Raw genomic sequence first — 17,630 nt, 5'->3', positions numbered from 1 at the left:
TCATGGAATTACAGAGCTGGAAGGGATCCCCAAGGGTCGAATGCAACCACACTGCAATATGATGATGATGATTGTTGTTGTTGTTTAGTCGTTTCCGACTCTTAGTGACCCCATGGACCAGAGCACGCCAGGCACTCCTGTCTTCCACTGCCTCCCGCAGTTTGGTCAAAGATGATGATGATAGTTTATTATTTATACCCCTCCCATTTGGCCGGGCTTCCCCAGCCACTCTGGGTGGCTTCCAACAAAATATTAAAATACAGTAATGCATCAAACATTAAAAGCTTCCCTAAACAGGGCTGCCTTCAGATGTCTTCTAAAAGTCTGGTAGTTGTTCTTCTCCTTGACATCTGGTGGGAGGGCGTTCCACAGGGCGGGTGCCACTACCGAGAAGGCCCTCTGCCTGGTTCCCTGTAACTTGGCTTCTCGCATTGAGGGAACCACCTGAAGGCCCTCGGCGCTGGACCTCAGTGTCCGGGCAGAACGATGGGGGTGGAGACACGCCTTCAGATATACCGAGTTTCCCCAGCCACTCTGGGCGACTCCCAATAGAATATTAAAAACATGATAAAACATGGATGCTTTAGCTGAGATTCCTGCATTGCAGGGGGTTGGACTAGATGACCCATGGGGTCCCTTCCAACTCTTAAGATTCTATGATTGCAACACAGGGAACTCAGCATGCATTCCACTGTCCGATTTGAAACCATACCAAACCCCACTTAGCTTTGTAAACGTGCAAGCAAGTTTTGCTGCACATAAAACGGAGAGAAGAGTTATAACAAGGGAAGAAAATTTAAAAGATGAAAATCAAACTAGGCACGTAGATTAAGTAGAGTTGTGACTGCTTCCTAAAGCCTGTTGCCTTGCTTAGCCGGCTTTGGAAAGGCAGCACGAGGGCCGAGGGGAGTAGGTGATTTTGGCTTTGCTTCCACCCCCACAGTAGGTTCCCTGTAGGAGTACTTGTGAAGCCCAATTGGTATGAAAAGTTGGGCCGCCCCGATTTAGTCACCTATGTTGCTTTTAAAGGTTTTGCTGGTTTCATCTGCATTTTGATCCTTCTACGAATACCGATCTTATAATAATTTTGCGGCTTTTAGCTGTGTTTTATCCTACAAATTTTAGAATGTACACTAAGGTTGCGGCCCTCCCTATGTCGGTGGGCTTCATCTCCCATTATTCCTCAGTCAGCATGGCCAATGGTCAGGGATGATGGGAGCTGTACTGAGGGGGTTGGACTACATGACCCTTGGGTTCCCTTCCAGTTCTACATTTCTATGATTCCTGCAGCATCTGAATGGCTACAGGCTCCCCATCCCTGGTATGCACCGATTGAAGGGCAATTCGATTCAGCAGCTTACTAATCTTTCTAAATCAATTAATGAAAACCTGGCTGGTTTTATGTCTGTATTATTAGTAAATGCGGCTGATTTTGTGTGTGTGTCATTAGTAAATTTTCTGTTTATGCACACCACACCACTGAAAGATTACCTTTATGATGGTGCATAAAAAGTTTTCCAGATAAGAAATAAGATGGAAGCCTGCTATCAAAAAACAAAATCAGAAGCTGAAGTTCTCTAATCATGCCAATATCACTTTCCTATGCTGATGAAAACTTGGTGCATTAAATAATAATTATTAAAAAGCAGGCAGGCTGAGAATATGCTCCTATTAGAAGCAGTGACGGCCACCAACTCGGATGCTTTTAAAAGAATATGGGACAAATTTGTGGAGGATAAGACTATCTGTGGCTACTAGCCCTGTCAAGAGGCAATATGCCTTTGGATACCAGTCACTGGGGATAAGAAATTGGGAGCGTAGGGCTGTTGCTCTCGGATTCTGCTCTGTGGGCACTGAGGCATTGACAGGAGTGAGCCAGCAGTAAATCACACCAAGCAAGTTGGAGTTAACTCTTTATTAGCAAAAACAGGATATGCACAGGAGTGTCCGGCCTAATGAGCAGAGCAACTGATCTCCTCCATGAAGCAGTAGCTGAGACTGAAGGCCTCCCTATGGCTGCCTAACTCCCCTCATCTCCAGGGCCTTTTCTGAGCAATCGGAGACTGTGCCTGTATAAAGCCCCTCCGTCCTCTTCATGCCTCTCCTGGTTCTGGGAGAACAAGAGGGAAGGGAACTTGTTGCAGCAGGAAGGTGAGACATCCACGACTCTTCACCAGCCAGAGACCTCTCCTCCCACCTTCCTGCTTCAGCTTCTGCCTCTGATTCTGGGCTGCTCTCTGCCACACACTCTCCCCGCTCACTAAGCCTTGTTACCCCTTCAGCTTCCGATACCTCCTTTCCTCAGTCTGCTCCCTCTTCTCCCTCATTGTTGTCCCAACACCATTCCACAGGCCCTGACCCTTCGTTCCTTGGGGGTTCCCCAGCTGGCCGACCTGTATGCCGGACTGCAGAGACCCCCTTTGGCATGATCCAGCGTCGTTTGCGAGGGAAGAAAGTGAGGCAGACGTGAAGGTGGAACAATGACAAACTCCATAGACTGCAATCAATAAGGAGAAGGAACGGAAGAGGATGGCAGTGGGAACCACCTGGTCAGACGAGAAAGCGTGGGGGACTGCAAAGTGTCGCTCAGTCACAGTTTTTCCTCTTCTGGCTCTGCTTCGAAGTGGCGCTGGGGTGTGTGACGGCAGCTGGCAGAGAGGTTGCCGGCGAATCTCCGGGACTCGGGTTTGTTAAGGGAGGGAAAGGCTCGAGGCTGGTGGAGGGACACAGGGGGCCTGGTGCCGGGTCGGGTCCCGGAGCCAAGTCTTGTGCCCCAGCAGGAACGTGCATCCCGGGTTCATCAGGGGTGGGGGAAGGCAAGGGCATCGTGGTGCTCCCAGAGGTGCCGGCCCGCCTCTCCCCGGAGTTGGGAGCGGCCTGCTGGGCCGACCACGGGGGGCTGAACCCCGGAAAGAGGCTGGGAGAGGGGTATCTCGGTGTCGAAAAGGCTGTCGCAATGGCCTCCATGGCGGAGGTCTGCCTGCCCATGAGGTCAGCCAGGGTCTGGTGGGAGCGTTCGATGGCCGCGATCATGCGGTGAGTGGTGGCGCGGTCCTCCTCCCGCTCCTGCTTTTCCTGGTGCCTCTCTTGCCTGTCCTCCGCACGTTCCTCCTGCCGGGTGTTTTCGAAGGCCTGCAGGTCCTGCCGGTGCAGCTGCCGCAGTGCGTCCACAAGGTCAGCGTTCGCCTTGGAGGAGGACACCATCGCCGGGGAGGATGAGGGGTCCGCAGACCGCCGGGCGGACTCCAATCGCTGGCGCCAGTTACGCTCCCGGCGGAAGCGCATGCGCTCCACGTTGCCAGCGGTCGGCCTTCTCGGCTCCTCCGCAGAGTCTGAGGAGAGACAAAAGGAAGACAAAGGAGTGAAGGAAATAAAACACAGCCATCAGCCCTCGTCATAGAATCACGGACATTTGAGGCCTAAAGGAAAAGACGCACGCAGACACAAAGCACACATCTTATCTGATGTGTAACTATTGTGGATGAGAATCTTTTGTCAAACTGGGGCAAGTTCAAGGTGTTGGCATTAAAATACCCAATGCAGCTCAAGACCAGGTTCCTCCACAGCAGGGCCGGGCAATTATCGGCTTTCCAACATCGTAATGTTGCCAGCTAAGCTTCATGATATGGCAGTTAATAATAATAACAGTAATAATAATAATTTTATTATTGATACCCTCTTCCACCTGACTGAGTTTCCCCAGCCACTCTGGGCAGCTCATAGAATATATCAGAACACACCAAAACATCAAACATTAAAAACCTCCCAATACAGGGCTGCCTTTAGGTATCTTCTATATCAGGGGTCAGCAACCTTTTTCAGCCGTGGGCCGGTCCACCATCCCTCAGACCATGTGGGGGGCCGGACTATATTTTGAAGAAAAAAATGAACGAATTCCTATGCCCCACAAATAACTCAGAGATGCATTTTAAATAAAAGGACACATTCTACTCATGTAAAAACACGCTGATTCCTGGACCGTCCGTGGGCCGGATTGAGAAGGCGATTGGGCTGCATCCGGCCCCCAGGCCTTAGGTTACCTACCCCTGTTCTATATGTTATGTAGTTCCTTATCCCTTGACATTCGAAGAGAGAGCATTCCACAGGACAGCATTCCATGACAGATGGACAATCAACCTCTGCTTAAAAACCTCCAAGGAAGGAGAGTCCACTGCCTCGTGTGGGAGCTCATACCTGTTTACATTCACTTGCTTTGAGATAAGCTAATTGGTCTACTTTGATCCTAGACTTGGAACCCAGAAACGGGAGTGACTTGTAAGAGTTGGGTATTTGCCTCCTCTGCCCTCGTATTGGCAAGTGAAGCGATGGGAAGTCCTGGCCAAAGTGAGGGCTCAATAAGCAATCCGTAAATGGCTGCTCTTAACTTTTCCTTTTAACTGGTAATTTCATGGTTTTATTCTTTTCACAAACTGCTTTTTAGGTTTGGTCGTTTTCTTTTTCACAATATAATTTTGCGAAATAAATAAGCGAAACACACATGCTGCCTCCGACAGAGGAGGGAGAACGTTGACATCGCACCTCACAGCCATTATACAGTGGTACCTCTGGTTAAGAACTTAATTCGTTCTGGAGGTCTGTTCTTAACCTGAAACTGTTCTTAACCTGAGGTACCACTTTAGCTACTGGGGCATCCCGCCGCCGCCGCCGTGCAATTTCTGTTCTCATCCTGAAGCAAAGTTATTAACCCAAGGTACTATTTCTGAGTTAGCAGAGTCTGTAACCTGAAGCGTCTGTAACCTGAAGCGTCTCTAACCTGAGGTACTACTGTATGCCACAAAAAAACTGTGCCCAAGCCACAAAGCGCCACAGATAAAAGTGCCACTCACTTGACACCTGAGGTTCAGCAGGGTTCTCTGGGGAGGGCAAGGGGACACTATTGCCCTGCGGCGGCTCCTCTTTCCCCACGATCAGCACATCGTCGTCCTTGGACGGCTTTCGGGCCTGCCTGCCCGGCTCGACGGCCGCCCCCCGGAGCTCTTTGGGAGGGGAGGCCTGCGGCAAGGGGAGGACGTACTGCCGCTCATTCGCGGCTGCCTCTGGGGCGGCGCTGGCCGCTTCCCTGGCGATCCTGGTGGCGGCCATGGGGTTGAGGGGCAGCCTCTTGCGCCTCTTGTCCAGCCGCTCCACCACGCCGGCCCCGCACACCTTGCCGCAGACGATGCCCTTGCGGAGGCAGAGGAACTGCTCCAGCAGCTTGAAGTAGGGGGCGGTCTTGGGCGCCCTCCCCGAGTGGAGGTTCCCGCACTTGATCTCCTTGTAGCCGCGCTTGAGGTCTTTGGCCCGGCTGCGGCATTGCTCGGCGTCCCGCTCGAAGCCCCGCTCGCGGAGGCGGTCGGCGATCCAGGCAAAGAGTTTCATGTTGCGGTACTGCTGGCCCAGGGCGATCTGGACGTCCTCCGCTTTCCAGATGTCGATGAAGGCGATGGTCTCCTTGCGGGACCAGGCATCCCGCCGTCTCCTGGGCTCCGGGGAAGGGAGGTTCACATCTGGGGGGCTTGGGAGAGAATCCGCCAGGGAGAAAGGCTCTGCAGCCAGCTGAGAGCTCTCTGGGTCGGCCGTCATTTCCGCATGCTGCAAAGAAAAGAAAGGGGGAATGAAAGGGGAAGTGTCACTCAGTGGTTAGTTTATTTTTTAAAAAACCAAACCAAACCAAACCAAACCCTTGTATCATATCATTGGCTCCTGGTACATTTCAGAGCAGAATTCAAAGTGTTGGTGCTGACCTTTAAAGCCCTAAATAGCTTTGGCCTTGCATGCCTGAAGGAACGTCTCCACTTGCCTTGGTTCTGCCTGGAAGAGCTTAGATTTGATATCTCACTTTATCACTACCCTAAAGAGTCTCAAAGGGGCTAACAATCTCCTTTCCCTTCCTCCCCCACAACAAACACTCTGTGAGGTGAGTGGGGCTGAGAGACTTCAGAGAAGTGTGACTGGCCCAAGGTCACCCAGCAGCTGCAGGTGGAGGAGCGGAGACGCGAACCCGGTTCCCCAGATTACGAGTCCACCGCTCTGAACCACTACACCACACTGGTTCTCCAGCTGACCTACACACTGAGGTCCAGCTCCGAGGGCCTTCTGGCGGTTCCCTCAATGCAAGAAGCGAAGTTACAGGGAACCAGGCAGAGGGCCTTTTCAGTAGTGGCGTCCATCCTGTGGAATGCCCTTCCATCAGATGTCAAAGAAATAAACAACTACCTGACTTTTAGGAGACATCTGAAAGTAGTGCTGTACAGGGAAGTTTTTAATGTTTGATGTCTTACCGTGTTTTAATTTATTGTAACCCAGTCAGGTGGGCATCATATAAAATGAAATGAAATGAATAATAATAATAATAATAATAATATAAGCATCAGCATCAGAAAAGCGGTTTACAACAACAGAAATAAAAAACCATAAACTATTGACAGGAGCGAGCCAGCATTAAATCACACCTAGCAAATTGGAATTAGCTCTTTATTAGCAAAAAGGATCAACACAGGAGTGTCAGACCTAATGAGCAAAAAACTCATCTCTGACAGGTCTCGCATCCATGAAGCAGCTGCTGAGGCTGAAGGTCCCCATCTCTCCATTTCTCCAGGGTTTCCTCCAAGCAATCTGAGATGGTGCCTACTATCCCCTCTTCCCTTTTCATGCCTCTCCTGGTTCTGGGAGACCTGATCTTAGGAAAACAGAAAGCTGCTTTCTGCCAAGTCAGACTACCGGTCCATGCAGTCTGGTACCGACTTCACTGACTCTAGGATTTCAGACTGGGTTCTCTCCCAGTCCGACCTGGAGATGCCTGCCTTACTGCCCCTCTCAGCCAGCCTCTCCCTCCACCTGGCTATCATCCGCCAAGCTTCCGGCGCCTTCCACGTGAGCCACCTCTCACCTTTTGCTCCTGCCTCTCGGCCTCTTGCTTCATCTGCAGGAAATCCTCTGCCAGGCCCACCGCTTGGGCGCAGGTTTCCGGGCTGCTCCCCGTCACCCAGCTCTGCAGTTCGGTGGGCAGGATGGTCAGGAACTGCTCCAGGATCACCTGCTCCAGGATCTGCTCCTTGGAGAAGCGCTCTGGCTTCAGCCAGTGGTGGCAAAGGTACCAGAGGTGCCCGCAGGCTTCCCGGGGACCCTCGGCCTCCTGGTAGCGGAATTCCCGGAAGCGCTGGCGGAGGGTGTCCCTGCTCAGGGCATCTCTGCCCAGGACCTCCTCCTTCGCTGCTCCAAACCCCCTTCTTCCAGTGTCCGGGACGGTCCTGGGGGCAGCTTCCTCACGAGCCCACCGGCATCCTTCCACAGCCCCCTTAAAAGATGCCAGAAGCTCCTTCGCGTCATCCCAGGGGGTGGGTTCCGGCGACTGCACGTTGTTGCCCCGTCCGGACGGAGGGGACCGTGCTGCCTCGGGGCATTCTTCCAGCTGGGTCTCCCAGCAGTCGGAAAGGCCCTCGTCCGGCTCCTGCTTGACCTGCTGTGATGGTGCCCAGCCAAAAAATGCCCTTGTGGTCCTGGATGGAGCCGGGTGGGAGCCCCTGACCTTCCCTTCCTGCCCCGCCAATGGTTTGAGCCCTTCCGACTCCCAGCCCTCCATTTTCATTCCCGTCCGAACACACCGTGTCCAACGGGAGGTGTGAGAAGGCCACACTTGCCCAGTCGTCACCCCCAAACCTTTTTCCTCAGGCGCTCGTGTCTCCAAAAACAATTCCCGGCCATAAGTCACTCCATTCAGATTCGCATGGGCGTCTCTCAGCAAAAGCTGAGGACACTGGGATGCTTAATCCATGAGGAATCTTACACAGCAGTGGGCAATGTTAGAGGCCTGGAGGGCTAGCTCTTTTTCCCCCTGAAGAAGAAAAGATAAAAATTAATCACTGCGACTACAACAGAGGGCCCATCAATTTGTGCAATACTTTTCCAGCCTTTCCCCCACATGGACCTTTTGAAAATTACTGAGGGTCTCAGGGGACCCTATCGTTATTTTTTCTGCCTGCTGCAGCAATTGTAAAGCACTGTGTTAGGTGCTGTATGCTTTTTAACTGAATGCTTACTGCTTTGTTTCTTTTGTATCTTGTATTTTGCTGTATTGCAAAGAATTCTTGATTACGTGTTTTGTGATTTTATATAGTGATTTTTATCTTGTGAACCGCCATGAGACCTGCGGGTATAGGGTGGTATACAAACTTAATAAATGGTAATAATAATTATTATTTCCAAAGATTTTAGATTGTGTTTTTCACAGAAATACCATGGACCACTTGAATGAAGCTTGAGGGGTGCAGTTATCTGAATAAGTTAGCTTCGTTAGTCAACAGAACAGCAACAACAAATAAATATATGTAAATAAATAAGAATAAGCGTAATACATTGCTTATTAACAGTACTTTCTTTGTCATGGTTCTCACTAGTACAGAGCACCATCACTTTCTGCTGCTGTTGTTGCCTAAGGCACCATTTGGTGCTGTCACCCACGGCACTTTGATCAAAAGATTACTACCGTCACTTCATTATCTTTATTTTTATCAAAAAAACCACTGCTTCTTCTTCATCATCAACTCACCTTCTTACCAGCCCTGCACCGTAAAATCCCAGAGCTGGTTACAGCAATTTTAAAAAACCACAACATTAAAGCCAGTTTGAAACAAATCACAGTCAACTAGGAGTGTTTTGTTGCTGTTTACTTTCACCAAAAAAAAAAAAAATTAACAACCCAGGATTAGTGGATTGTCTTTATTTTTATTATGTATCTTGTGGGGCATATACAGAGAGAGAGAGAGAGAGAGAGAGAGAGATAGATTGATTTTTGTTGTGAACTGCCCAGAGACCTATGGGTATAGGGCAGTATACAAATTAATTAATGATTAGAGTGATCAATCAATCAGTATTGGGGGACCCCCACCACAATTAACTAACTAATTTTGATACATAACTTCTATTAAATTTTCTAATTTACATTTCAAAATATTCATTTAAACAACATTAAATCAGTGACTACCCTTCTTCTCTTTCCGTAGTTCATCCTGCATATCACTAATTATTAATTTTGGGGGGACCCCCCCCTCCCCACCCACAGCAAGAAACAACTTCCTAGAACTGAGGGCTAAGGGCACGCGGCGGCTTCACTCGCCCCTCCGGAGCATGCTCCGAAGAGGGGACCCCCCCCCTGCGCGCATGCCCGGAGGGGACGAGCCAGCGCCGGGCTTCCCCCAGCCGGCAGGCGAGCGTCACGGGACGGGGACCCCACCTTCCTCTCCCCCCCCCCCCAGCGGCGCCCGCTTGCTCTCCTCTGCGCGGGCGGAGCTCGCGGCGTCTGCGCGCGCGCGGATCTTTGCGCGGCTAGGCATGCCACGCGCGGATCTTTGCGCGGCGCTGCTTTCCTTTTGCAAACAAACAAACGACAACAACAACCGTGCATTGGGAGGGAGGGGAGGGGAAATGGGGGGGAGGGAGGAATAAAAGGAGAGGATCGGGGCGAAGAAGGGAGGAAAGGGAGGAGGGGAGGGGAGGAAAATAAGCTGGTCTCACTCCCCCCCCCCAAAAAAAAATATAAGATCCCCCCCCCCCGGCCCTGTCTCACTCACCCCTCCTGCAGCCCAGCCCAGATGCCAAACTTCACTCCTGCGGCTCCTGGGAAATCCGGACTCCAGTTTCCCACGCACGAGGGGAAGGAGGGAGGGAGGGAGGGAGGGAGCAAAGCAGGAAGGGGACGGATTAGCCCCTGACATCAGGAGGCTTGGCCTCGCATGCCACCCACACTGGCCTGTCTAGGAATCCGGAGTGAGCCCTTGTTTAAACGCTGGCCGATTTGGAGCAGATCTCTCCATCCATCCATCTATTGCGGGGGGGGGGGCGGGGTTAGTGGAAACTTTATTTCCCTCCCCCCCTCTCTCTTTCTCTTTCTCTCTGCCTTCCTTATATCTCAGGTCCCTTTCTGCCCATCATTGCACCTCCATGCTGGGAAAGGAAGGTTGAGCTGCACCGGACGGATTTCTGCCTGCCAGTTTAGTTCAATCAAAGGCGCAGCAAGAGGCCTGCCCCGCTTTTAAAAGAGCACTGCCTTCCATCCCGCCCAGTGGCCTCTCCAGGAATTTGGAGTAAACCCTCATTTAACTGCAGGCAGTTTTGAAATGGGGGTTGTTTTTTTGAGGGGGGTGTCACACTCCCCCTTCTCTGCCCTTCTTGTACTTTTAATAGGTAGTGGCTGTTTCTTCCTATCTTGGCACCTCCGTGCAAGGGAAGGAACGTGAGCTGCATCAGTTGGATTTCTGCCTGCCGTTCAGTTAAATTAAGAGTGCATATCCATCTTTAAAAGAGGGGAGATCTTTGCTCTGTCTTACATCCCACTGACTGGTATCTCTAGGAACACAGAGGAAGCCCTTTTTTTTGTAGCTCATCTAAATGCAAAGAAGTCTGGATCTGGGATCTGGTTTCCGCTGCCTTGTTCTCTCTCCTTCCCAGGCGGAAAGATCCAACAATGGAAGTTTCTCCCTATCACTTCCTTGCTGCACCTGGTGGGTTTCTGCCTGCTACAAGCTGGTAAAGTTGTAGCAGAGCTCAGTCATTTTTATTCAGAGAATGGTACTACTATTTCTTTATTATCTGAGATTGCTAATGACAGCGCTGCCGCCTCTTTAATAGGTGCATGACAGTAGGGAACTCCACAGGTGAAGCTTTGCTCCGGATGGATTTCTGCCTGCGACATAGCCGTTAAAGGCATGAGAAATACTTTGCCTTAAAAGAGAGAGGAGGGGGTGATCCTAGGTTTTAATCGTCTAGGATTGCTATTTATTTATTTTTTGGCAGGGTGGCTACATTTTTAATACTATCACTACAGGAGGAAATCCAGCAGGTGAAGTTTTCCTGTTACTTTGTACAGAGAAAATTGGACACAGAGAAAAAAATGTTTTCTCATAATACTGTCAGAAGATAAGAAGAGCCCTGATGGAATATGCTGCCCCAAATGTAGGGCACCGTCTGAGATGGGCTTTGAAAGAGGATTTGACAATATTTTGGAGCAGAGATGTCTCAGAGATGTGCTAGGGCAGGCCTAGGCGATTGGTTCTGTGAAACCAAGGAAGACTCATGCAAATTTCCTTTTTTAAAGTTATTTTTAATATGCTATGAGCCACCCCAAACATTTTTTTACAATGGAAGGGTGGGATATATATGTTGTTGTTGGTTAGTCGTTTAGTCGTGTCCGACTCTTCATGACCTCTTAAATATATAAAGCAAAGTTCTTAATGTGGCTTACTGTGGTAAGAGATCACTTACAGTATAATAATAATAATAATAATAATAATAATAATAATAATAATTTATTATTTGTACTCTGCCCATCTGGCTGGGTTTCCCCGGCCACTCTGGGCAGCTTCCAACAAGGATTAAAAATACATTAAAATGCAGGTGTCTCTCATTTTTATGAACTTGTGCACACTGACGAAGTGTTCTGTGAAATGCTGAAAGCTGGCATACTCCAAAACTCGTTTAAAAATCTGGGAGAGAGAGGAGATCCCAGCAGACTTTAGGGATGCCAAAATTATCAATCTTTTTTTTAAAAAAAAATGGTGACAGAACGGATTCTGGAAACTATCGGGGCTTTTCTTTATTAGCTGCGGGCGGCAAAATTCTTGCAAGGATCTTAGCCTGGCTCAATCAACTAACTGAGGACTTTGGGTTGGTGAGAAAGGAACCTGTCAGTCTGATGAAGGGCAACCAGCGTTGCCTAAATCTGTTCCAGAGTGAGAAATTCCACGCAAGGACAAAGTGCATTGGGGTGAAGAAGTACCACTTTGTGCAAGAGAGACTTGTGGAACGGTCTTATTGCCATACCGAGGAGATGACTGCAGTTCCAGAACCTACGTGTCAAGCTTGGACTCTAGGTGTGAAATATACTCAGGAGTTGAGTGTAGATTTCATGCTCTTTATTCAGATCATAGTACTGAGGAATGGAATGTTTCCCCAAACTGTCTGCTTTATATACATTAATAATAATAATAATAATAATAATAATAATAATAATAATAATTTATTTATACCCCGCCCATCTGGCTGAGTTTCCCCAGCCACTCTGAGCGGCTCCCAATCAAGTATTAAAAAGAATACAGCGTAAAATATTATTTACACAATGGGCCCCACGTGATTGGCTAATTCCGGGATTCTCCTGTAGGCCAATCAGGTTGCAGATTCACTTTCACCTGGAGTTGTATTGGGTGGCTCCTGTGGACCAATCAGACTGCTGCATTCTGGATCCTATTGTTCTAGGACCAATCAGACTCCTGCATTCTGAATCCTATTGTTCTAGGACCAATCAGACTGCTGCATTCTGAATCCCATTGTTCTAGGACCAATCAGACTGCTGCAATTTGGATCTTATTCAACTCAATACATAACAGGGTGGTTGAATAAAAATTGTGTATGTTGTATTGCCTGAGTAAGGGGCATGTGGGATTATATCATCGCTGAAGTAGTCAAGTACAACGTTTTCCTGTTGCCTAGAGTGGACCCACAGGGGAATATGGCTCCAGAGAGGGAGGACTTCCTGCCATACCTGTTCTGGAGCCCCCTCCCCTTGTGTGTGACCAGGTAGGTGGGCGTGGCCCTAGCAGACCCTTTAAAAGGGCGGAGCACATGGCCATCTCCCCTTTCTCCTTTCGACTTCTCTCTTGGACCTCCTCTTCTGGCTCTTATCCAGCAGCACATAGTTTATCCTTACAGAGGATAGAAGCCACAAGGTAAGTAAACTTCACTCCTAAAGAAGACTCCTGTGTTGTTGTTATTATTTTAAGAGGGAAATACTAAGGGGAAACTTACCAGGAACAAGCAAGACTGGATTGCTTAATTTAAAGGATTGTAACGAATCACCAACTTGCAAGGGAATGTGTTCTAATGGCTTTCTCCCTAGTGTGAGTGAGGAGGGATAATATTTAATCAATACATCCTCTCCTACCTTCCTCAACATCCCCACAGATTCTGGGTTCTCCATGTCCAGTAATTCGTCTTTCTAGAGCTATCCGATTTAGCCACTGTGGAAAACAGAATGCCCATGGTCAAGCTAACATATTATCAGGGTCAAAAAAAATTTTTTTTTAAGAAAACCACAAAAGTTGATATTATGTTGACAGTATGTGAAACCGAGCCTCAATTTTTTGAAAAAGAAAGCTATTAAATCCAAGTGCAAGAGGGAGAAAGAGGATATTTCTCTCTGCTGTTTACCGGTAATTTCTCTTTTCATATCAATCTTGTTTTTCTGTGAACTCCAATTCCCAGCAGCCTTTGCACTTCCCACATAAACACCTGGCCCCCTTTAGCTGAGCAAACACCCAAGTGGGACAGTGAAGGGGCTTGAGATGAAGAAGGAAAGTCTGTGAATTCACCCCTGTCTGAAGGGGTGGGCTGGAGCCTATTATTATTATTATTATTATTATTATTATTATTATTATTATTTATATACCGCTGTTATAAGAAAAAACCTGCTCCTATTCCCTTCGGGGGTATCCAAGAGCCCATATAGAGTGCTTTATTAAACTGTTGCAACAGGGTTCCCACTCCCCACATGCAGGAGGGAGGAGGAACCCAGAACAATGGTGCACAAGCCCTTATATAGAAGTTTGAAATTGCCCACCCTGTAGCCCAAGACTTCTCCCCCCAAAAATCATACGTACATCACAGAAGGAGGCAGAAATTCTGCCTGCTAAGATACTCAATGGTCACTGATTGCATTAGCTGGGCAGCCTGGCCATTCTTTTGTAATGGTAAATACTTTAATTCCTAAATCCAGGTCACAGGCTCACCCTATTCATACACAAATATGCCCTTAAGACTGGCTTTGCAAGCAAAGAGACAATGCTTTCCCATTTCCTTTCTCCTTGCAGAGAAATATTTGAGGTCAATTTGGGAGAGTCAAAATGGTTTGGGAGAGTCAAAATGGCTTCAGGATTACTCTCCTGTACTATTTCAGACACGTGGCTTATATACTTATGGAAGTGTTTCCCCTGTACATTTATGAATGTTGATTTTATATTTGTCACCTTAGAATTCTTATAACACCACCCTATACTTGGAGGTCTCAGGGCAGTTCACAGTACAAAATCAAAATATAAAACCACAAAACATATAATCAAAATAAAAACAGCAACCCAATAACCCCCCCAAAGCACATTTTAAAAGGGCATAGGATGAAGTAGGACTTACTCATGAGTAAACAAGCAAAGGCTTCTGCTCTTCCACACTGTTCTGTGTTTACCTCTGCTTTTAGTGTTTATTGCTTCTGTCTACAATGCAGTTAATATTTGTATATTTTATTTAACCTGTTTTATTAGTTGTTGTCGGCCTTTGCCAGAAAGCCCTAAAAAATTAATTCTATCAAATGAAGACATAATTAATCCCACCAGGTAATAAAATGCATTGACCCAACAAAACACATGACATTTGTGGATTTTCTAATATTAACAATAGCAACTGCTTTGCACTCTTTAGACATCTCTTGTTATTTTTTCACACAGGTAGTTTCCTGCCCTCCATAGTGAAGGCGGTGCTTCCAGAGTGACATCAGGACCTTGGCCAATCAGCCTCTTCGGACGGCGAAAGTTCCCTTCTCTAGGATAGCACATCTGGAAATGGTAACATTGGCTGGTTTCCTTTTTATTTTTTTAGTTGGTGGTTAAGATAGAGAGGGTGAGAATTACTCAGCAAACCGTGGGCGCGGATCTGAGCTTTCCATTTGCGCACGTCCTGAGTCCATTTTAATGGTTTCGATTCTCTCCCCTGGATTTATAGCTAATCCAGAAAGCTCACAGGCTGGAATCGGGACAGGAACCGGCAGGGAAGCCCAGATTTACAAGCCGCTGCCTGATTATTGCTCTGGGCCTTTTAAGAAACAAACAAATTGGGGGCCAATGGGGGAGGGCGAAAGATTTAAAATACATGCACACATATATATAAGTCAACATGTATATAAGTCCAGTTATCTCCTGCTTGGACTACTGCAATGCGCTCTACGTGGGGCTACGTTTGAAAGTGACCCGGAAACTACTGTATTTTTCGCTCTATAAAACACACTTTTCCCCTCCTAAAAAGTAAGGGGAAATGTGTGCGTGTCTTATGGAGCGAATGCAGGCTGCTCAGCTATCGCTGAAGCCAGAAGAGCAAGAGGGATCGGTGCGCACCGATCCCTCTTGCTCTCCTGGCTTCAGGGATAGCCATGCAAAGCCTCTTGAGCGCAGCCGGAGCGCTCCTGCCTCTTCGCTCAAGAGGTTTTGCGTTGCTTTCTGGTTTTCCTCCTCTAAAAACTAGGTGCGTCTTATGGTCGGGTGTGTCTTGCAGAGCGGAAAATACGGTACCACTAATCCAAAATGCAGCAGCTGGACTGGTGACTAGGAGCGGCCGCTGAGACCACATAACTCCGGTCCTGAAAGACCTACATTGGCTCCTAGTATGTTTCCGAGCACAATTCAAAGTGTTGGTGCTGACCTTTAAAGCCCTAAATGGCCTCGGCCCTGCATTGCAGAAGGTTGCAGGTTCAATCCAGACAGTACTAAACTAAGTGGCCAAGATTCCTATTCCCTTGTGTAGGTGAGGATCATGAAGGAAATATTATATTGTGAGCTATTTTCATAAAACAATAAGGCTGGGAGTGTCAGAAATGCAGGGTACGTATGTGGCACTCAAAAGTACCCTCTGAAAGGGGAGCTGCTTATCTGTATTTCCTATTCTCAAGATTCCTCATTTCAATCAATCTACTTTCCTAAACAGGCAAAGAGAAAGTGGCAGCCAGGAGATGAAGCCAAAGACGCCTGGGCCTCCGAAGAAAGTTGCAGGAAGACCACCTGGGCCACAGCCAGGATGACGATGCCTGATACTTGCAAGGAGCAAGACCTGTGCATTGTCTATGGGGAACCCATCCGGCAAAAGCCCATCATCCACAAGAGAAGGGAGGGTCAGCAGGAAGCCCACCCAGTCGAGGAGGAGGATGAACCCCTTCCTCATGGAGGAAGTTGCAGATCCCCCTGGGAAATCCCAGTGTGGAAAATTCCTGGTGCTCCTAAGGAGCAGGATGTGTGCATTGTGGGTGAGGAAAACATCTGGCAGTTCCCCAAAACCGGCGAGAGAAAGGCATGTTTGCAGGAAATCAGCTCAGGGGAGGGTCCAGTTTACAGCAAAGGAGACTCCAGTGTCCCAAGTAAAACTCCAGCTCAGACCGTTGTTGCTGCCACAGCCAGGATGACAATGCCTGATACTTGCAAGGAGCAAGACCTGTGCATTGTCTATGGGGAACCCATCAGGCAAAAGCCCATCATCCACAAGAGAACGAAGGGTCAGCAGAAAGCCCACCCAGTCGAGGAGGAGGAGGAGGAACCCCTTCCTCATGGAGGAAGTTGCAGATCCCCCTGGGATATCCCAGTGCAGGCAATTCCTGGTGCTGTTAAGGAGCAGGATGTGTGCATTGTGGGTGAGGAAAACATCTGGTAGAACCCCAACATCTGCGAGAGAAAGGCGTGTTTGCAGGAAACCCGCTCAGTGGAGGGTCCCGTTCACAGCAAACTAGACTCCAATGTCCCCAGTGAACATCTAGCTCAGACTGTTGTTGATGCTGCCAAGGGACAAGACATCTGCATTGTATATGACCAAGGTGTCCTACAAAAGCCCACTGTCCATATCAGAATTGGGTATCCTGAGGAAACACACCCAGGGGAGGATGAAGTTAAGCCTATTGATGGTGGAGAAGATTGGAAAGCCACATTGCAGCCCACTGTTGGTGCCCCCAAGGAACAAGACATCTGTGTTGTGTATGGAAAGATGGTTAGTCAGAAGCCCATCATTCGAGGAGGAGCCTGCAGTGAATCACAGCCCCTGTCTCCCACCCCTGTGGGAACAGGAACTGACTTATGAGGAAGACCTTCTATTTACATCAATGTGTTATTTGATTGATTGATTGATTGATTGACTGGTTGCATTTATATCTCATCCTTTTCTCCCAGGAGGTGCACATGGAATTCTCACAAGAACCCTGCAGGGTAGACTAGGCTGAGAGGAAATGACTGGCCCAAGGTTCTCCAGAGAACTTCTGGGCTGAGTGGGGATTCGAACCCTGGTCTCCCAGGTCCTAATCCAATACTCTAACCACTACACCACATTTATTTTATGAGTTGTCCGGAGTGTAGCGGCCTGGCAATGTCATTGTCTCAATTCTCCACAAGAAATGCAGGAACGATTTCATACAGCTATTTCTGTATAAATTAGTCTAAAATCACTAAGATCAGGAATGCGTGTCCGCTCATTTTTTCCACCTACTCAAATTTATCCGTTTCTCTCTCCATGCATTCTTTAATGAGCAATGAAGTCTCAGCTGTTAAGGAAGCTTTTCCCACAACCTAGGCACTTGATAGGTCTCTCCCCTGTGTGGATTCTCTTGTGCGCCAAGAGGCAGGTCCGTCCCTGGAAGGTTTTCGCAAACACTGAACGCTTGTACGGCCTTTCTCCAGTGTGGACTCTCTGATGTGTGATAAGTTGAACCCAGACCCTCTTGGGGTGTTAATGCTGTGAGCCCCTCCACTGTAAGCTCAGGTTTCATGTATGTGCAAATAAACCATATATCTTAAAAGACGCCACAGTCTGTCCCTCATTCCAAAGGAAAGCAAAGCCTA

The 17,630-nt window shown here is 48.3% G+C and overlaps 2 protein-coding genes and 1 long non-coding RNA gene across 3 annotated transcripts in view; 2 read left to right on the top strand and 1 right to left on the bottom strand.

Annotated features, from left to right (window-relative positions):
* Positions 1-17,630, top strand: part of LOC310756746 (uncharacterized protein) — a 1,375,527-nt gene that overhangs the window by 1,131,544 nt on the left and 226,353 nt on the right. The gene's annotated exons all lie outside the window — the stretch shown is intronic.
* LOC310756607 (uncharacterized protein) lies at positions 1,901-9,683 on the bottom strand. Its single transcript, XM_083600948.1, has 4 exons — positions 9,570-9,683; positions 6,890-7,834; positions 4,848-5,592; positions 1,901-3,332 (listed from the first exon to the last, which is right to left on the bottom strand). The coding sequence occupies exons 2-4, from the start codon at positions 7,586-7,588 to the stop codon at positions 2,587-2,589; spliced, it is 2,190 nt and encodes a 729-aa protein (XP_083457074.1). The 5' UTR covers positions 7,589-7,834; positions 9,570-9,683; the 3' UTR covers positions 1,901-2,586.
* On the top strand, positions 12,353-17,587 carry LOC310754079. The gene is made up of 3 exons (XR_014543596.1): positions 12,353-12,719; positions 14,490-14,606; positions 15,739-17,587. It is a non-coding gene; the product is annotated as an uncharacterized lncRNA (long non-coding RNA).

The sequence above is a fragment of the Podarcis filfolensis genome (assembly GCF_964270895.1).
Source record: "Podarcis filfolensis genome assembly, chromosome: 2".
Classification (NCBI taxonomy): domain Eukaryota; kingdom Metazoa; phylum Chordata; class Lepidosauria; order Squamata; family Lacertidae; genus Podarcis; species Podarcis filfolensis.
Note: the sequence above shows the minus strand (reverse complement) of the source record. Positions and strands in the feature narration are given on the sequence as shown.